This window comes from Caretta caretta, chromosome 1 (assembly GCF_965140235.1).
Source record: "Caretta caretta isolate rCarCar2 chromosome 1, rCarCar1.hap1, whole genome shotgun sequence".
In the NCBI taxonomy this organism is placed as follows: domain Eukaryota; kingdom Metazoa; phylum Chordata; order Testudines; family Cheloniidae; genus Caretta; species Caretta caretta.
This window is the reverse complement of record NC_134206.1, coordinates 298,152,544-298,174,507: the sequence shown is the minus strand read 5'-3', so window position 1 is coordinate 298,174,507 and position 21,964 is coordinate 298,152,544. Positions and strand designations below refer to the sequence as shown.

General features: G+C 41.8%; 1 protein-coding gene across 3 annotated transcripts in view; it reads left to right on the top strand.

The window, feature by feature from the left end:
• Positions 1-1,774: 1,774 nt before the first annotated feature.
• TMEM117 (transmembrane protein 117) overlaps positions 1,775-21,964 on the top strand; it is a 320,755-nt gene continuing 300,565 nt past the window's right edge. The window contains exons 1-2 of one of the 3 annotated variants that reach the window (XM_075124395.1): positions 1,775-2,216; positions 4,593-4,897. In XM_075124395.1, coding sequence (XP_074980496.1) covers positions 4,621-4,897 — 277 coding nt within the window. In that variant the 5' untranslated portion in view covers positions 1,775-2,216; positions 4,593-4,620. Of the gene's footprint in view, positions 2,217-4,592; positions 4,898-17,498; positions 17,587-21,964 lie in introns of those variants that run through there. The other 2 variants (XM_048835994.2, XM_075124394.1) reach the window with 2 other exon arrangements.

Sequence of the window (21,964 nt, the reverse complement as noted above, 5' to 3'; positions counted from 1 at the left end):
GAATATGCATGGTTACATCCATTTGAGATGGAGATATGGATGCTGCAGTAGCTGCCAGGTCACCTGTACTCTCACTAACTGGAAGATCAGGCATCTCCTCACCACTCACATCCTCACTGGGGCCAGAAGGCTCACCATGAACATTTGTGTTTATGTATCTCAGGAGAGCTCCTTCCTGCTTAGATAGAAAAGCTTCCTTTGCTTTCTTTCTTTTTCTGAATGCTGCTCCAGAGGCGCATTTTCTTCTTTCACTCATGACTGCTGTTCTGTGCCAGCTATAGTGGCTCTCAACACTCAGTTGAAGGGGACAAATAAACAGGCTGGTAGCAGGGCCTGAGTGAGGGAAGATATCAGCGTCTTAAGGGCTTAACTGGCTCCTACTACTTCAGTTGACTGCCTGATCTCCTCAAGTGGGTTCAGGAAAGCAGCAGGAAACAGGAAGCTCCCTGAGAAGCTGGTGTTAATCAGTCCAGGCTCTTCCTCCTAAGAGGCTCCTCCTCCTCTCTCTCTCTCTCTCTCTCTCTGCAGCTCCTGCTGCTTTCTGCTATTCCCTCTCACCTTTTCTCCTGCCTGCCTGTTATGTCTCTTGTGCTCTCCTTCCTCCAGCACAGTACTCCACCATCTCTGTGCATCTAGAGCAGAGAGAATACATATGCACCAGCAGCAGACACCATTTTCTACACTCTGGGTCCTAGTGGCGCCCTCCCACAGTCTGGCACCTGAGGCGGCTGCCACAGTTCGCCTCATGGTAAGACCAGCTCTGGGCCCAGCACTACCAATGGGAGACATTTACCCCCCAAAACTATCTTAAAGAGCCCCCAAATTATTTTTAGAGATGCCAAAATTATAAATCACAGCAAAATACTGACACAGTGGCCAAATTTTACTCTCTTAAAGTCTTAAAATCCGGTATTTTCCAGGGATCTAACTAACTAGCTCCTGGACTCCAGGAAGATGGTTTTTTTTTTTTTTTAAATAGTGACATCTTGGGTCCCCAAAATACCCACTTTCACCCCCCCCCCAAATAATGGGACCCTAGAACTGGTCTTGCTTTATGCATTACTATGTTACAATGCAAATTTACTGATAGCATTCCAGAAGCTTATCTGTGGGTGCCAGCTCTAAGGATCAAATCCTGGGGAAGATATCTGCAATAAAGAGTCGGGCAACCTCACCCAGCCACACTGCTGTGCAGCTAGGTTTCAGCCAATAATACAGCAGTAATGGATGTGCACCACTGCTTCCCACTAAATGCATGATTTTGATTCATGGCCATGCTGACCGTGTCCCTGTCTTGCTGACAATCTCCCTCCCATGGGACTGCCGTAGAGGTCCTCTTTGCAACCTTAGGGCTTGCTGAGTCCTCTTGAGAGAGGCGTCTCCACTGTTGTTATTCCCACATTTTAAACTGCCCTTGGGCTTTCTAGGGGTGCCACAGAATGTGCCCCTAAAAGGGTTAATAATCCACCCATGTGTAAGATTTCATACAAGGGTATCCTGTGCAACGTTGGAGTTCAGCGGCCAGAGCTGGGTGTTGGGAACCCATCTCCATGGGGCCTGATGAGCCATTGCCTGCCCTCCCATAATTGCATCTGAGCCACCGGCTCCCCGGTCCAACATCTTCCTGGCGGAAGAGAGGGTCTCGCATTGTGTAACAAAGAGAAACGCTGCCCAAGCAGTCCCCGCAGGAGGCTCAGAATGGAGCCGTACAATTGCACAGGTGGCGCTTAGATACCGGACCACGCCCGATAAAACTCGGAAGCGTCCACGCGTGTTTTCTGCCCCACGCACAGACGGCTCTGGCCGCCGCATTCCTTCAGGCCACGGGCGGGAAATATCCCGCGTCTCTCCCCGAGCGGCGGAAATGAGATTCCCGCCACGCACCCCTGCTTGTGCGGTCGGCTCTCGTCCTTCACTCGGCCCCCTCTCGGGAGCTGCCCGGCTGCTGACCCGGGCGGTGGGCGCGCGAGAGGAGCCCAGCTGCCAAGCCGGCTGGGCAGGCAGCGAGCGGGTCCCCGCGCCGGGCGCCTGCCCCAGGGGCGAGCGCTGCGCAGGCTGTTGGCAAGGAGGGAGGCCCTGTGAGGTCGGCGCAGCAGGAGGACGCGGGCCAGCCAGCGGCTGGTATTTATAGCACCGTGACAGCAGCGCCCTGGCGGAGCCAAAGCCTGGCTCACGTAGGCGTTTCCCGCTAGAGCAAAAGGTGGCTTCCGAGCTCGGTGAGTACATTGCATTTGTCCCTGCGTATAACAGGCTAGCTCCCCCGCCACCCGTGGGCGAGAGGGAGCTTCACCCTGGCCCCGCAGCGGCTGTGGCCACACTGCAGCGGGATTTCTCCTGCCGATGGGCAGGACTTGGCGCGGGAAGGGGGCTGCTGCAGCTAGTCGTGTGACCCCCCCGGCGCGGGAGATTACAGCCCCTCTTCTGCCCGTATGATGTGGGCAGGATTCTTCCCAAGCAGGCACGGAAGCGGGGGTGTGCGCGCGCGTGGGTGGGTGTGTGTATCACGGTGTCAGGTTCTGCTTTCCCTAATAAACAAACCGCAGTCTGTTTTAGTTGGAGACAGTCGGTTTTAACGAGCTCCACTTATTAATTCTAAAAAGATTTTTTTTTTAAAAAAAAAGCCAAATTCTTGTATTGCCCAGGAATAAAATAGGTTAAATGAGCATGCTGCAGTCCAAACGTGTTTTTAAAAATTATCCCCAAATTTCGGAACCTTTGCTAGATGCAAAGAGCACTCTTCTGTTTATTTTCTAACCTAATGCAACTAGTTAAAGCATTGGTTCCTGTTGTGACCAAATAATGTCCAGTCGACTATGCTTTTGCTCGCTATCTGGTAACTCTAGGTTAACCTGGTGGCTAAAATATTGGGTGGACACACAATTGTCTTGTCTTTGCCCACCCACCTCTTAAATTTAAGATGTCTAATTGAATAGAATAATTACGACTTTTCTTCATGCTAACAGTAGCACAAAAAGAAGACAGGAATGTACTGACTTTGTAGTCTTAAAGGTATCTTTGGTTTCTTAATGTCTGTGACCTTGCTAAAGTCCTTAGCTTGTTTGAGTAATAACTTCCCACTTCAGGTCACTTTCTTCAATTCATAAAGTTCTTCCAAGGATGACATACTTCCTTGTACTAGCTAAGCAACTTTTAAACATACTAATATATTTTGTGCTTTCTCTAATAAAATTTTTGTTTTATATGAAGTTTGACATTGTTGCCCTGACTAGTAAATGGAATCTGTTGTTTTTAATATTTACTGAATGTAATATAGGAATCTGACAATAAGAAAAATCAGATACTGAATTTTTTTTTAAAAGTGCCTACATAAAGAGCTATACTTATCAGAGAGACCTTTGTCATTGAAACAAGTATTATGCTGTAAACATTTTCAAGAAGCATCTTATTTTTTTTCCAGGTTGTATGACACTGGCAAAAAACTGTTTTTTGTTCAGTCATGTAGACTATATTTTTAAATGCTCATCCTGTAAAAAGAACTGTTGGATTACTCCCCCTTCCACCCAGCCTGCCCACCCTGGTCTGGTTGTTTTGAACAATTGTAGTATTCTATTGCACTCCTGGCTTGGTGTCTGCATGAATATACAATGAACCTACACTCTGAAAAGTTTATATAGAGACAAATATGTAGATGGAAAAGCACTGAAACAGACCACATTGGGGAAAAAAATATAAATCTGTGCTCTTATAAGTAAACATTTCAAAATTAGAATCGTTCTTGTATTCATGCAAAGTTGTTTTGAAGTGCAGGAAATGGGAGTGCCCTGCTTGTAAGGTTGCATTTCATTATGGCCTTTATCCCAAACCAATTGAAGTAAATAGAAAGACTTCCATTGATCTCAATGAGCTTTGGGTCAAGCCCTCCATGTGTAGTAATCTCTGGTGCTGTCAATGGGACATTTATAAATCTCGTAGGTGATAAAAGAATGGACTATGTGGCTTTCATGCAGACTCAGTCCAGGTTCTTTTGAAAAAGGTGATAGAGTAGATTTAGTAGTAGGCCTGGGATCTATGTGTATGTGTGCAAAGGTGTTGGAACAATTTGTATAGTGGGGGGTGCTGAGACCCATTTAACCAAACTGTAAACCCTGTATATAATGGAAACCATTTGAAGCCAGGGGGCGTGGCAACACTGCCAGCACCCATAGTTCCAGCATCTATGTATGTATGTCAAAGAAGAGGTAGAAGGAGGGATGAAAGGTTTGGAGGCTTTGCTATATCTTTTTGAATGCATGAGACTGGCACTATGAATTTCAAGTGCCATATAACATGTTTTGTGCTGACCTATATTCATGTAGTTATACTTTAAAAAGAATGTAGACATTTTAAAAATAAAAATGGTGTGCTAAAATGTATAGCATGCCTTTGCTGAAACTAACAGGAAGTCTTAATTTTTTTTTGCCTGGGTTCTAACACAGCTTTTGATTGGAACTGTTTATCACTGGGTTAGTCTAGAATATCAAAAGTAAATCACTGAAAATGTAAAGTGGTTTGACTTTTGAAATGTCTAGGCAGCTTCCGAATTCCATGCTGATTGGTGTGTATAACAATGTACTGATATCTTTTATACACAGGCAAACAACTGTACTGAAGTATTTGAGAATGGATAAAGGCTTCCGCTACTACTTCCAGCACCCCTGGTCTCGCCTAGTTGTGGCTTACCTGGTGATCTTCTGTAACTTCTTAATATTTGCTGAGGATCCAGTATCTCACAGTCAAACAGAAGCTAATGTTATTGTTGTTGGCAACTGCTTTTCGTTTGTAACAAATAAATACCCTGGAGGAGGAGGCTGGAGATTTCTGAAGGTGCTTCTATGGCTACTTGCCGTTCTCACAGGATTGATAGCTGGGAAATTCCTGTTCCATCAGCGTTTGTTTGGTAAGTTCTGTAATACATTAAATGACTTCTCACTAATGTTATCACTGTGTAGTTCTTTCTCTTTTTTTAAGCTTTGTATTCTTTATAATGCTTAAAACTTTGCAATAAAAACCCTCTGAAACAATGATGCAGAATGCCCTAGAGAATGTACAACAAAGATTACATTCTCGTGACACAGAGATCCATTGGTGCCGGCTGGCAAAGGGTTCAGTACTCTGTGTCAGCAATTCCTAACAGGCCTCACAACTCACTACACTGAAACACTGCTTTCATAGTATTTATCCATAAAGAATGTCCTGTAAGGTATCTAATACAAGTGTATGTCATACTGATCTTCATAATTGTGAGATATATGTGTGGATGATATTTAAGAAGTTACATATATAGACTGAAAATATATCCTGAGAGTCTGTATCGAGGTATGAGCCACCAGCACAGAGAGGTTTCAGACCAGGAGTGCTTGTCCATCTAGCAAATTGAGATGTACGTTAAGCATTGTATATTTTTTCACAGTGGGCCTCCCATCACTGGTTTGAACTGAATGCTAATAAAAAAAGAGAGACATGGGACGTCAACAGGAAAAACAAGTAACGGGGGAAAAGAGTTTTATCTGGGGGTGCACTTCAAAGGTTTACTGGACTGTAACAAGGGGACAAGTAAAGCATTTTGTTATCTGGCACTTCAGGAACTAATCAGGCAGTGTGATTGCATTTATGAGAACAGGATCTCAACTAGGGTTGGTTGAAAATTCTGCAAATAGGGTTTGGGGTGAGATAAAACTACTTTAGACAAGGATTTTAGCGTGTTAAAGTTAAGTTTAGTTTATGAAATGCATGTTATACCTTTTTGTTTTCTACATCACCATTTCTGATTCAGTTATCCTTACTCAGTATTTCTTGAATCTTAATCTTTGATGATAAACTTATGATTTTCACTATAAATGTATATCTCATTTATATTTATATAATAAATATTAATTAAATAAATTAATTGTTTAAATGTACTGTTTTTCCGACAAAGGCCCAAAGTAATTTGAATATATGTGTACAAGATCTGATTCAGGATTATTATTTTTATTGGCAGTGTCTGGGGCTTTTAACACGATTTTTAGATAGAGAATTCCATTTAATCAAATCAGTTTGTAAGTTGTTTCTGCTTTTTTATCCAGGCAGATGACAAATCAGCAAGCTTAAGGAAATCCCTAGAGTGAGCGCACAGCAGGCACCATCTTCTCCCCAACCTCGAGTAACGGTCATTCTTTGTTCCATTTTGAGAGACAGATACATATTTTTAAACATTCCTTTCCTAGTTCTTCCTTATTCATTTATGAACTTTCCATTTCAAATGCAAAATTAAACCCATGGAAAAATCTATAGTTCACCAAGATACATAGGCATAAGCCAAGACGACTATAATGGCGTTAACAGCCAAAAGGCACACTTAAAATTCAATTTACTCTTACCAAATACACTAAGGACAAGAAGAACAATGCTAGATTGTCATAAATATAAAGGGAAGGGTAAACACCTTTAAAATCCCTCCTGGCCAGAGGACAAACCCTTTCACCTGTAAAGAGATAAGAAGCTAGGATAACCTTGCTAGCACCTTACCACAATGACCAATGAGGAGACAAGATACTTTCAAAAGCTGGGGGGAGGGAGGAAAAAAAAGACTCTCTCTCTCTCTGTCTGTGTGATGCTTTTGCTGGGGACGGAACAGTAATGGAGTCTTAGAATTTAGTAAGTAATCTAGCTAGAGATGCGTTAGATTCTGATTTCTTTAAGGGCTGAGAAAATAGGCTGTGCTGGAGGGAATGGATATTCCTGTTTTTGTGTCTTTTTGTAACTTAAGGTTTTGCCTACAGGGATTCTCTATGTTTTGAATCTGATTACCCTGTAAGGTATTTACCATCCTGATTTTACAGAGGTGATTCTTTTACTTTTTTTTTTCTTCAATTAAAATTCTTCTTCTAAGAAACTGAATGCTTTTTCACTGTTCTTAAGATCCAAGGGTTTTGGTCTGTGGTCACCTATGCAAATTGATGAGGATTTTTACCAAACCTTCCCCAGAAAGGAGGGGGATAACTTTGGGAGGATTTTGGGGGGGAAAGATGTATCCAAACGGACTCTTTCCTAATAATAATAATACCGGTTAGACATTTGGTGATCTGACGTTTGGTGGTGGCAGCGATAAGTCAAGAGCAAAAGGTAAAATAGTTTGTTTTAACCTAAGCTGGTAGAAGGAAGCTTAGGAGGTTTTCATGCAGGTCCCCACATCTGTACCCTAGAGTTCAGAATGGGGAAGGAACCTTGACATAGATAAAGACTGTTTTCTTTGGAGATGTTCATCGAATGAAATAAGGGACTGGCTTGACTGAACAGGAGAAAATTTGTCATTTATTTTACTCCTTATGCAGATTATGGCATGCTTTACTTTTAAGTCATCAGAACAAAATGGGAAAACCCTTGCGGAGCTTCCTCTTCAAAGGCTGCACTGCATGTTACCATGTAATAAAGCATTTCACAGATGTCCTTTACAGTCAAGATATCCACTTGTTAACATTATTTCACACACTTTAATAAGAACACATCAAGAGGAGACTACACCCCATTATCTCTCCATGAATTCAGGAAAATGTCTAAACTGCTCCCATCTCTTCCACTGTGTGTAGCAGTCTAGCATGCTTCAAACTGCACCACATTTATAATCTACAGCAACAGTCTTTGTTGAACTGGTGTCAAATTTGGATATATAGTAGGATATATGGAGGTCCTGGTGATGTCAAGGAATTATGACGTGATTAGAATAACAGAGACTTGGTGGGATAACTCACATGACTGGAGTACTGTCATGGATGGTTATAAACTGTTCAGGAAGGACAGGCAGGGCAGAAAAGGTGGGGGAGTAGCACGGTATGTAAGGGAGCAGTATGACTGCTCAGAGCTCCGGTATGAAACTGCAGAAAAACCTGAGTGTCTCTGGATTAAGTTTAGAAGTGTGAGCAACAAGAGTGATGTAGTGGTGGGAGTCTGCTATAGACCACCAGACCAGGGGGATGAGGTGGATGAGGCTTTCTTCCGGCAACTCGCAGAAGCCACTAGATCGCATGCCCCGATTCTCATGGGCGACTTTAATCATCCTGATATCTGCTGGGAGAGCACTACAGAGGTGCATAGACAATCCAGGAAGTTTTTTTGAAAATGTAGGGGACAATTTCCTGGTGCAAGTGCTAGAGGAGCCAACTAGGGGGGGAGCTTTTCTTGACTTGCTGCTCACAAACCAGGAAGAATTAGTAGGGGAAGCAAAAGTGGATGGGAATCTGGGAGGCAGTGACCATGAGTTGGTCGAGTTCAGGATCCTGACACAGGGAAGAAAGGTAATCAGCAGAATACGGACCCTGGACTTCAGGAAAGCAGACATCGACTTCCTCGGGGAACTGATGGGCAGGATCCCCTGGAGGGAATAACATGAGGGGGAAAGGAGTCCAGGAGAGCTGGCTGTATTTCAAGGAATCCCTATTGAGGTTATAGGGACAAACCATCCCGATGAATCGAAAGAATAGTAAATATGGCAGGCGACCAACCTGGCTTAACGGTGAAATCCTTGCGGATCTTAAACACAAAAAAGAAGCTTACAAGAAGTGGAAGATTGGACAAATGACCAGGGAAGAGTATAAAAATATTGCTCGGGCATGTAGGAATGAAATCAGGAGGGCCAAATCACACCTGGACCTGCAGCTAGCAAGAGATGTTAAGAGTAACAAGAAGGGTTTCTTCAGATATGTTGGCAACAAGAAGAAAGTCAAGGAAAGTGTGGGCCCCTTACTGAATGAGGGAGGCAACCTAGTGACAGAGGATGTGGAAAAAGCTAATGTACTCAATTTCTTTCTTTGAGGCTTTCTTTGCCTCTGTCTTCACGAACAAGGTCAGCTCCCAGACTGCTGCGCTGGGCAACACAGCATGGTGAGTAGGTGGCCAGCCCTCTGTGGAGAAAGAGGTGGTTAGGGACTATTTAGAAAAGCTGGACGTGCACAAGTCCATGGGGCCGGATGCGTTGCATCCGAGAGTGCTAAAGGAATTGGCGGCTGTGATTGCAGAGCCATTGGCCATTATCTTTGAAAACTCGTGGCGAACGGGGGAAGTCCCGGATGACTGGAAATATAAATATAATATATAATATTTATATATTAATACTAATTCAGACAAAACTCCCATTGAAGTCAAGGCTTTCCAGTAGCAAGACCAATTGTCTGCAAACATCTGACTTTTTTTTGTTAAGTATCTTGTATTTATATAGCTCAGAAGTAGTTGGTGGCCCACTCAGGCTTCCCTGCTGCTTCTGATGGTGCTGATGGCATGTGGAGTGTCTGGAGTTGGTCCCTGCTGCTGGGAAGAGAAGGGGAAGCGGGGAATACAGTGGGGGAAGTGTAAGGGGTGGGGCAGGACAGCTGATTTGCAGACCCTTTGTGTCAGCATCACTGGCCCAAAGGGGCCCGAGGGCAGTGGCAAAGCAGAGCCTGAGTGTTTCAATAAATATTGCACCATCTACTTGTAATCCATGGTAACAGATGATGAACCCATGGCTCTTTTTGTAAACACACTGACATTGTGTTAACTTAAATTCCCACTGTAGCTTCACCTGACTATACCTTTCTTCTTCATGTGGTTTCCTAAGGTGCTGTGTAGTACTGTTGTGTCCTATTACATTCTGCTGTGTTCTGCTCCAGAGATGGCTGCATTCTAGTGTTAAGTAGAGTGAATTCCTGTATGTGTCCCTTACAGGAGGGTTGAGAGGTTTAACCAGTGCTCCACTGCCTAGGTGCTTGGATACCACAGTTGATGGGGGTGGTATAATGACCTACCTAGAACAGAATTTCACCTTGCGGAGTCATTTAGACCTATGCAAGCAAAAAATCAGATTTGCCATTTGTAAAATGCTTGAAATCCTCAGATGAAAGTTAGTACTTGTGGCACCTTAGAGACTAACAAATTTATTGGACCATAAGCTTTCGTGAGCTACAGCTCACTTCATCTGATGCATTCGAATGAAGTGAGCTGTAGCTCACGAAAGCTTATGCTCAAATAAATTTGTTAGTCTCTAAGGTGCCACAAGTACTCCTTTTCTTTTTGAGAATACAGACTAACACGGCTGCTACTCTGAAACCTGTCAGATGAAAATTGTAGAAGTGCAATGCAATGTCATTTTGCTATTTTTATGGCTCATTGTCAAATGCTTGAAAGCAGATTTAAAAGAAAAAAAGCTGACAACTTTATTTACATCCATCAGACAAACTTATTTGAAAACCAAATAAGGTCACTGAAGTTCATAAACTGAACAAAATCCAGGAAATACCTAGCTTACCCCTCACCTGACTACTGCAACCTACAACCACAATTTCACCTTTCCCATTATTCCACCCCCAGGTATCACTCGCAATACACATACCTTCTGCCTTCGCTTCCATACACGTACAACCTTGAATTCCAGTCAAACAGAGTGATCAGAAATGTATGTCTTCTAAAGGTTCAGATTAAGAGTTGAACTGATTTGTATTGAAGCACATAGCTAGTTTGTGAGGCACAGATTTTTAGTTGATTATTTTGATTTATAAAAATATTGACAAAAATCTCTAACAAAGGTTATGAAGACAAACAATAAAGCTAACTGCTAACACCAATCTTTTTTACGTCCCTCCCCCATTCCCAACAAAAATAAATCTCCAATAAAAGGTTCCCACAAGCATCCTTATGCTCTCACAAGCTTCAACACCCACTAACTCCTTCCCTCCCCAGCAGACTTAGAAAATAGATATGCTTTGCCATGGGCTGAAAAGACAAGAAGTGTTTCAGAGCAAAGTGGCTGTTAGTTGAAAAGCTGCAGGCGTCTCCACTGAGGGCTTCCTCTCTTTTGAATTGAGTGGGATTCAGGTAGGGCGCTTCTACTGATCACAGCTACAATGGTATAGCATGATCTCTCAAATCGGCAGCCATTTTAAAGCTTTGTAGGTTGCAGCTCACTTGGTAACCAAGTGCATATCCTGGAGCACTGATTTAATGTGCTTTTAATATAAATAAAAACACATTTTTATTTATATTACAAGAAAGAGAAAATTAACCCTATAAAGCCAGGGGAAAGTCATACACACTTAATAGAGAATAAAAGTGACAAATCTTGGCACAATCGTCTTAGACAGAAAAAGCAGAATGCAGAGAAACATCTCCCGACAATCACACCAGCAACAACATTTCATTTTAATTTACTTGAGGCACTAAGATCAAAGCCTGAAATTTGGGACAATCCGCTTGGTTATTTGACAAGAAATTCTAGCTGCCTGTGGACAAGTGATCAGAAAAAAACACTTTCCCAGCCTGCTGCCTCACACATCTCTTCAAGTCAGTGTGGTTGCATAGAAGTGAGAAGAGAATATGGGTCATGATTTGCAATGTTGACGCTCTTGACTGTGTAACTTATTGAACTTTTTTGAGGAACAGAAAGCAAATTTGACACTAGTAAATATTAATGTTCCTCGGTGTTTGAGATAGAATGTTAAGGACCATTTGTGAATTCTGAAATAAGTTCTTTGTATATTAGATTTAATTATATATAATTTTTTAAAATAGGCCACATTTTGGGACTAAAGTACCTGAATATGTGTCTTTAACTTACCAAACTATTTGAGTATTCTTAACTATGCATCTTTACTTAAAGTATCTATTTCATCTGTCTTAGGCTCCAGTCTAGGAAAACATCCCTATTCAGAAATAGCACTTAAACACATGCTTCAATTTGTGTATTCTGTTCTGTGCTCATTAGGTTCTTACACTAATCTCAAAGAAGTCTCAAGTACAGAATCTTAGATAATATTAAATGCATGCTTCTCCCATGGATTTAGCCACTTAAATATGGATTAATATAGACACATATATTGTAACTTATTACAATAGTAAAATATGCAGGATCAAATTCTGGAGCGGCTTTGACTTACTCCAGCTGAGGAGGATCTCATCTGCCCTGCATAACTCATGGTGTGGAATTGAACTTGCAGAGTTCTTGATTCTCCCTTACCAGAGATGAATGGGAGTTATTGAACCTCATAAAGTGAGGGACTTTCATACCAGGCAGGAGGTCATTCTGTACTTCAGCACTTGGATTTTCATGTGCCTCTACACACATTGTAGCTTCCCTGCTCACTGTACACAGGAGAGAGAGATTGTGTTTGTGTGAACTCTTGGGGAGAGTTTGCGTCCCTCGGCCCCAAACACTGCAGCAGGTCCAAAGCAGGCTTGGGGCTGAAAAGAGAAAGAAAAAGGAATGAGTAGATAAGGTTTTAAGAAGGGATGATAGGGTAGGAAAAGCTCCAGTCCAGAGAATATGAGAGTGGAGACAAGGAAAATGGCAGTCAGAATACAAAAAACCTGAACTGCATTGGAGCTATAGCAAGGAGCCCTATAAGAAGAAAGAGAGGGGCCATCTCCACAGGGTCATAGAGAGAGTGACAGCGCAAATGCCCTCAACGGGACAAAAGCAAAATAAAGAGCCTGGAGAAGTACAAGGATAATGGAGCCAACAGCTCCTCTGATTCTCCACCCTGCTACTCCACCCGTGCTTTAATTTTGTCGTTGAATCACCCTGGCTAAAATGGCTATACCATGATGAACAATTTTCAGGTGGAATCAGGACTTGTAAAGAGTGAGGAATACCAATTTCCCCATATTCATCATGGGCGGGTGGGGGGGGAGGGAGGGAAGGAAGATGATATTCTGCAAATATCAGGCCTCACCGAAAATCAATAGAATTAGTATGAAAAAGTAAAGAAAATGCTTATTTATTTCACTAAGAAGCCTGAGCTGTTCCACATTAACAAAAAATAAATGGTAGATGCAAAGAAAAAGGAAGAACACGGGGAGATGCTTGCATAGCATGTGGGAACTACGGAGAGTAAAAGTAACAGTTGGGGGTGTGAAGGATATGGCAAAATCTTTGACCTACACAAATAGTTTTCATGAAGACTTTGTGAGAGAAGAATTTAACAGAGGAAAACCCGAAAGAAAGGAAAGAGGAGATCACAGCAGGGAAGGCTACAGAGCTCTCGAACTCATTGCAGCTGTGCTGAGAATGGTGGAAAAATATCCCAGAAAGAGAGAATTTCTACAGCAGACCTGGTAACAGAGCTTCATGGCACTAATGAGAGAGTGAAAAAGAGCCAGAGAAAGAGAAGTGTCTGACAGACGTGATTATAGAGTTGCAGATGTCGGAGTGTGATACTGATCAGAATGAAGTTCTGACTCCTCTGCTGCCACATCCTTCCCCTGAGGAGCAGTTCAGTGATGATTGTAATCATAAACCTGTGCTGGATTTATCAGCAAATTTAACAGATAAGCCCACAAATGTAGAGACTGATGCCACAGAAACTAGATCAAGCCTGGAGCTTATTGCAGATGAAAACAAGTTAGTTCACTGACTGGATTCAAATTAGGCTCCACACAAAATATTGGTGCTACTATGACTTGAAAGATGCCTAATTTGCCTGAGAACTTAGACTGGTGCAGAAGGCAGGCAAGATGAACTCCTATTCCACAGACAGAGGGATGACCTCATTCATAGAATCATAGAATCATAGAATATAAGGGTTGGAAGGGACCCCAGAAGGTCATCTAGTCCAACCCCCTGCTCGAAGCAGGACCAATTCCCAGTTAAATCATCCCAGCCAGGGCTTTGTCAAGCCTGACCTTAAAAACCTCTAAGGAAGGAGATTCTACCACCTCCCTAGGTAACGCATTCCAGTGTTTCACCACCCTCTTAGTGAAAAAGTTTTTCCTAATATCCAATCTAAACCTCCCCCACTGCAACTTGAGACCATTACTCCTCGTTCTGTCATCTGCTACCATTGAGAACAGTCTAGAGCCATCCTCTTTGGAACCCCCTTTCAGGTAGTTGAAAGCAGCTATCAAATCCCCCCTCATTCTTCTCTTCTGCAGGCTAAACAATCCCAGCTCCCTCAGCCTCTCCTCATAACTCATGTGTTCTAGACCCCTAATCATTTTTGTTGCCCTTCGCTGGACTCTCTCCAATTTATCCACATCCTTCTTGAAGTGTGGGGCCCAAAACTGGACACAGTACTCCAGATGAGGCCTCACCAATGTCGAATAGAGGGGAACGATCACGTCCCTCGATCTGCTCGCTATGCCCCTACTTATACATCCCAAAATGCCATTGGCCTTCTTGGCAACAAGGGCACACTGCTGACTCATATCCAGCTTCTCGTCCACTGTCACCCCTAGGTCCTTTTCTGCAGAACTGCTGCCTAGCCATTCGGTCCCTAGTCTGTAGCTGTGCATTGGGTTCTTCCGTCCTAAGTGCAGGACCCTGCACTTATCCTTATTGAACCTCATCAGATTTCTTTTGGCCCAATCCTCCAATTTGTCTAGGTCCTTCTGTATCCTATCCCTCCCCTCCAGCGTATCTACCACTCCTCCCAGTTTAGTATCATCCGCAAATTTGCTGAGAGTGCAATCCACACCATCCTCCAGATCATTTATGAAGATAGGTGTGAAGGATATGGCAAATTCCACCATGGATATAGTGAGAGCTATACAGATGTAGACTTGCAGGTGACAAACCTTATGAAGTGGAAGAGGATTCTCCATTTGATCAAGAAGACTGTGAACCAGACACTATGGGGAACCCAGAGCTAGCAAATGTAAAAAGCAACTCAAAGAAATACAAACATAATAACGCCAAAGAGCAGGAAAAGGGCAGTACAGAGACAAAGAGAGTACTGAGACGGTCAAGGGGCAGGAGGAAAAGGGAAAGCCAAAAGTCCAAGATAAAAAAAAAAGCTGGTGAAATAAAACTTCAAAACTTCAATATTTATCACAAAGCGAAAGGATTAGTAGAGGTGAGGCCAGGACAAAAAGTTTTGGCTCAAGAGCTTTAAGAAGATTTTAATGTAAATCGTTTTAAATGATTTCGGTTTTATTTTGAATTCTTTATATTAAGTAAAAACAGCTTTAAAACTATACAGAAAAGGAAATGTGGAGCTGGGTTGAACTTGTAGAGTTCTTGGTCCTCCAGTAAAGACCAGCATGTGGTGTAGGGGGAACTTAATAAAGGGAGATCATGCTCTAGCCCTCTCCTAAAGCAATAGGGGGCAGATCCTCAACTGGTAGAAATTGCCATCGCTCCACTGACTTCAGTGTACTTACATCAGCTAAGGATCTGTCACTGGCATCTGGTGTCTAACTGCTCACACCACACATGGTACTGCAGTGGAGTTCCTAATACTGAACATTTGCAAATTTAGTGTTTATGCCTATGGTTTAACAAAGTCTGTGATCAGTGTGGTTATTAGATATAAATTATACATCATGTTACATAAAGACATAAGGGTTATATTAAGTTGGGAGAACAGAATTAGTTGTCTTCCAATAGAGGAGCATCTTCTAGTGGGACTCGCTGAAAATTACAGTTAGTTAAATTATGAATTTCTGGTCTTTAAAATAGCTAAGTTGAAGTGTAGCACTTAAATATGATGGAGAAAAATTAGAATAGTAGTGATTTCATTTCCTCTCAATATTTGTGTTGGTAAATGGATAATTCCTTAAAATCATAGGGGGGAGAAAAACAGAGCCTGACTAGTGGAGAGAATGTAAATCAATCATATTTGCATTCAGTGTTGTAGCTATGAGAGATAAGGTCACTGGGTGAGGTAATATCTTTTACTTTACCAACTTTTGTTGGTGAAAGAAATACAGACCTGAGGAGGAGTTTGAAAGCTTGCCTCTCTTACTAACTGAAGTTGGTCCAATAAAGTATATTACCTCACCCATCTTGTCTGTTGATCACATTTGCCTGTTTTGCAGCAATTTATTTCTGAAGACCTCTTAAAATTAAAAACAAACAAACTGACACACTTCTTAGCTTTTGATAAGGAAACATTCAGTGGTTCTCTGCCAAAAAAAAAAAAGAAAAATCCTAGATGCAGCTGGACAGATGGAGGTGAGAAGAGTCAGTAGGTTTCTAGTGTGTTGCATGAATTACCTTTCCAGGGAAAAGAACAAGTACTTAATGGCACCTTAGAGACTAACACATTTATCTGAGCATAAGCTTTTGTGGGCTAAAGCCCATTTCATCGGATTCATGTAGTGGAAAATACAGTAGGAAGATATATGTATGTACAGAGAACATGAGGGCAACCCCCATTTTTTCATGTTCATTGTGTGTGTGTGTGTGTGATATATATATACACACACACACACACACACAATATGAAAAAATGGGGGTTGCCCTCATGTTCTCTGTACATACATATATCTTCCTACTGTATTTTCCACTACATGAATCCGATGAAATGGGCTTTAGCCCACGAAAGCTTATGCTCATATAAATGTGTTAGTCTCTAAGGTGCCATAAGTACTCCTCGTTCTTTCTGCTGATACAAACTAACACGGCTACCACTCTGAAACCTTTCCAGGGAAGATACTAATGAATTGCAAACATGCTAAAATAACCTGTTTTTAGTGCAGGAAATGGAGGCTGCCATTCTAGTGTGTCTCTACAAGGTAACTTCTATTTTCACATCAGTTTAAAAAAGTACCAGTGTCCAATATGTGACAGTTGGATTCAGAGCAGCTGCAGCATTCCTTCCGAAAGGGGTGAAAAGTTCCCAGCTACCCGGCTGGCTGCCGGTGAGCTAGGCAAGTTAGCTGCCTGGCTACCAGGCTCTCTGGGCTTCACAACTCCCTGAATGACATACATAGAAGATGAGCCACCTCCACAGCTTGCTGGGTGGGGAGCCTTGGGGTTGGCCAGCTCAGTAGGTCATGGAGAGAGGAGACTGGGAGCCTTTGAAACAAAGTAACCCACTGAATGGGCTGCTGTGGATCCTGGGAAGCATATTTTATTTTGGAAACGCCACCAAAACTTTCCTGCTATGGGAACGTTTTGGTGATTCCAAACCAAAATAATGTGGAATTTCAGTTCCACAAAACATTTTGAGATTTTTGGCTTTGTCCTGATTTGGTATGAAAAAGTATTCCACACAGTTGAAATTTTTCATGGGGGGAAAATTCTATTTCTCAGCCAGCTCTAATTTTGTTTTTTTGGATGGAGTGCTTATCCATCATCATTCTTTGTAAGGCATAGAATCAAATGTATGCTAAAACAATGTCTTCTGCTTATTTTACTGAATATTGTTAAATGCTGCAAAAATAATCCTATGCTACGAACACATCACTAAATTATGTCTACCTTTAATACAAAGTAAAATTTAAGGGGAATGTATTCATTACCTTATCCCTGAGATTTGAATACATATTTGTACATTTTCATCTGTGTTTTCCACAGTTGTGCATGCAAAATAGGGCTCTCCAGATGCAAATAGATATTTAGGCATTCATGTACCCATTTTGCATATACAAATATTTTATATGCTCACACAGCTTCACAAAAGTAGGCACAAGAAACCACGCAAAACTTGGGTCTTGCTCTATGAAAATCTTACCCAAAACTGAATTTGTTTGTCATTTCTCTCCTTCTTCTAAAAGGAGCCCAGTATTTCCTTGTCAAAAGCTTGATTAACCTCCTATTTTCCTTGTGTTAGACTGTTGAGGGCCAGATCTTCAGCTGGTGTGTTATCATCTTAACTCCATTGGGGACCTGGCCCCACATCTTGCAGTTCTCTGGTTATGGTGAGTTGTGGTTTCAAAAACTTCCTGTAGAGCCTATAAAATTGTTTATTTGGTCTAGTGTGTCAGTGTTAACACAAATTGATCCCTCTCCCAGGGTTGAATTCCCTTCTAGCCTACTTTGCAGATAAATTAACTTTCTGAATATAGTAATTTTCTTGAGCTGGTTTATTTTATAGGCAACATACTGCAAAATAAACCTGCTTAGAAATTCATTTGCTTACAGAGGCCTTTAAATAAAAAGGTTTTGATTGTTTACTTCTTAAAGGAATTTGTACTCTCCATTTGTACATACAAAATACATCTTCTTTGACAGCATTCTGAAGGTTGACAACCTCAGTGAAGATGCATATGTAAATAAGATGCAGGGGCTATCTAGTATGATTGATTAATGTCCCTGAAGCCTCCTTTTCTGAGAGGGGTTACGTACTTTAATGGGAACTACTTGCATGAGTTTTTGAGTCACTTGGAGACCTGGGCTCCTATGTATTTGTTCAGTATAAATATGAACTTTCTCGAAAAACATTATTCTACAGGGCCATTTTTGCAGAGAGCCAAAAAAGACTTAACTGTAGTTCCTCTTTCTACTTCTGTGAACATTAATTCTTTTAACAGGGTGGCTTGCCCCTCTAAGGGTTAAAGGCCTGGAGCCAACCAACCCTAATTACTAAGGGCTTGTCTACACTTAAAACGCGACAGTGGTACAGTTGTGTCATTGTAGCACTTCAGTGAAGACACTGCCTATGCCGACTGGGGGGATTCACCTCCCTGAGAGTAAAGAAGTCTTCTGTTGACCTATCACTGTCTGGGGGTTAGGTCGGTATACCTACCTCTCTCAGGGGTATGGATCCTGACATAAATTCCTATGTAGACCAGGAATAAGTAGGCACACCTGAGCAAGGATCAGCTCATTCTCCTATAAAACACAGGAGGAAGCTACAGAGATTATTTCCCAGTTTCACTGAGGTCTTTGGTTTGTGACTGAGGGGTCTGGGCATGAGCAGTCAGTCTCCACAGTCACATAGTTGAAGGCATTGGTGAACTGGGAAATAAAGCAATTCTCCCACTCTTCTCGGCAACCTTCTGTTGCTCTTTATAGGGGAGTCCACTGATTCCTTTGCAGGTGTCCCTACTAAATAACTCGGCTTGGCTGGCCCCTGGCCTAGAGCCCTTAAAGGGGCAAGCCACCCTGTTACAATCCTTACATATAAAAGTTCAGAACTATGCATTTTTTGCTAAGGAAACTTAAAAAAATCTTTAAGGGGCTTCAGTTCAAGTCTGGCATATACCCAAAACCAGGGGAAGCCCATACAAAACCAGGGGAAGCCCATTCCACTGTTTTCTGGCGTGGAATCAAACACATTTATTGAAATAGCTGATATTTTTGCTGCATGCAGTACCTCCCGGCCTCAGAATAAGAATGGCATGGTGTCTGTAAGGTAATAAACGACCTGAGACAAACTTAGCACAACTCCTAGTTCAGGGTCCTTTGTTAGAAATGTTGCTGATACCCACAAAGTCCTGGTTTGAGGCTTAGCTGTAGTATATTCAGGTTGCACACAGTAAGTCCAGCCACTGGGTGGAGGACTTGGTTAACTAGTTGCATCCACTTTAGTGCCTGCCACCAACAAGCAGACATGACTATGCCCATTTATAAGGTGTTATGCTAGTTTCATTAGGACATGGGTGTGGGAAAAACTGGTTTAAATGATCAGCCTGTAACATATTGAAAGTGCCATTCTGTTGCTGCATGAAGTCCCTCCTATCAGATAGTATTAACCTTGGTACAGTAGGGTTCTCTGAGTATAATCACTTTTTTCTTGAAAGATGCATCAGGGATGGTACTGTATTTGGGGCTGCTCAGATGTTATTGCTGTGGGGTACTTGGGAAATCAGTTAAGAACTTTCAAAATATCACGACAACCCAAAGGCACTAAGTGAATATATGACCAACTAAAACAAAGGAATTCATAAATTCATAGATTCCAAGGGCAGAAGAGTCCATTGTGATCATCTAGTCCAGGGGTCGGCAACCTTTCAGAAGTGGTATGCCGAGTCTTTATTTATTCACTCTAATTTAAGGTTTAGCATGCCAGTAATGCATTTTAACATTTTTAGAAGGGCTCTTTCTACAAGTCTATAATATAGAACTAAACTATTGTATGTAAAGTAAAGATTTTTAAAATGTTTAAGAAACTTCATTTAAAATTAAATTTAAAATGCAGAGCCCTCCGGACCAGTGGCAAGGACCCGGGCAGCGTGAGTGCCACTGAAAATCAGTTCGTGTGCCGCCCTCGGCCCCTGTGGCATAGGTTGCCTACCCCGATCTAGTCTGACTTCCTGTATAACACAGGCTACAGAACTTCCCCAAAAAGGAACATAATAAATTTGTTAGTCTCCAAAAAGGAACATAATCTTGTAGTGTTCAGACACAGCATGTTTCCTTTTGGATGGCAAAGCACAAAAGACTTTTTGTGTGTGTTTATTATGGATGATAAAAGCCCATGACTATGTGAGATGTAGGGGAAAGTTAGACAAAAGACAAGGGATCACTTGGCTCCTAACTATGACAAAATGTAGATGGAACTCATCAGATTGGACCTCAATGATCTGGAACCTGTAAATGACAGAGCAGAGGAAGGTAGAAATAAAAACATGCATCTTTCTTTTTAAAGCATAATCTTTGACTGGGTCATTATCAGTCTGGCTATATGCTCAATTCATTCACTACTAATCCATCACTATCAATAAACTCATATAAATGGACCAAATTTTCAACTACAGGAGCATATGTTGCAATCACAGAACCTCACAAATACAAATGTGAGTCTGATAGATGTGCATGTTAGATAAATTACAAGAGATGAGAGGTTCATATTCTTTCATTAGGATCAATGAACATAGAGTAGAGAACATACCCTAAAGAAGGATTCCTTGGAATCCTGTGTTCCTTAGGACACCATCAGAAAGAAGAGGGTACTGGGGGCAGGAGGGGGGAAAGTAAAGCCGCTATGTTGTAATCTCAGAATAGTGATCTGTAAAACTCCTGGGAATACTGTGTGTGATAACTACAGGAGATAATGAGGACAACGATGCAGCATGTCTTTCCAATTGCTTTTTAAGATTTCCTCACTGTTTACTGTTGGTGCACTAATATTAATCTCTAGAGAGTGAGACTTGAGTGAACTAGGGGCAGGGCTTTCATGATAGCAGGCCCTGGCCTCCAGAATTTTGCTACCTCCAGAAATTAATCTGAAGCAAAGACTAATCATCTACAAAAGCATATAAAAGGCAATTTTTTTTAGTGGATTTGTAAGTGCTGGCTGCATTTTCCCTTCCTTCAAGTTTGCTGCCAAGATCTTCCTGATCTTTGTTCTTTTAAACTGTAATGTAAAGGAGGTTAAAGATTTCTCTATTTATGTTGGTCCAGTAAGGTTCCCCAAGGCATTGTATGAAAGCTGAGAACTGACAGAGCACAGCTGCATTGCAGCCTCTTTCTGTCCCTGAAAACCTACCCCCCATCTCTGACATGCCCTTTATTGCAGGTTGAGGGAGGAACATTTGGCATAGGAGCTCGGTACCCTGGCTTTATGCCAGCTGAGAACTCCCCTCTCTGGGATAATTCTGTCCAGATTCCACTTCTCTGCACTGTCCAACCAGTGTAAAGAAGCCAGTTCAGGTGAAGAGAATCTGGCCAAATACATTTCCTGTAAACGTTGTGAACGATTTGGAAAAACCCATAGACTCAAATACATTTGTAAAAACAATTTTGTCAAAGAGTTATAAATAACACATTCATAAATTGTGATCAGTTTGTGAGCAACTATCAACGAGCAGAATGACCCTATTCAATGAATAAATGGTTTGTAACATTTAGTTTGATAACCTCTATTTCATGGTAACGTTAATTTAGTATTGAGACAAAGAAATCCCAGGACTGCCCACCATAGGTTAATGTTGGTATTACCTTGGATATGTACTATACTGGAGCTAGAGACACAAGGAAGGTGGATGAGGTAATATTTTTTATTGGGCCAACTTCTGTTGGTGAGAGTGACAAGCTTTTGAGGTTACACAGAGCACTTCTTCAGATATTACCTTACCCACCCACCTTGTCTGTCTAATATCCTGTGACCAACATGGACATCAACACACTGAATACTATACTGGAGCTATTTTTTTCAAGGCAGAAATGTCACCTGTGAAGAATCTGGATTCCAGTTAAACTCTTTTTCTGTGAAGTACTGGAAAAAAACCCTCTAATTACTGCCTTGGATGGAGTTCTGAAACAATTTATGAGAAGTAGAATGAAGAAGAATCTTGCATTAGTTTCAGAGTACAGAAGGCCACAGGAGAATTTTAAATATGTTGTAGTTCGAAT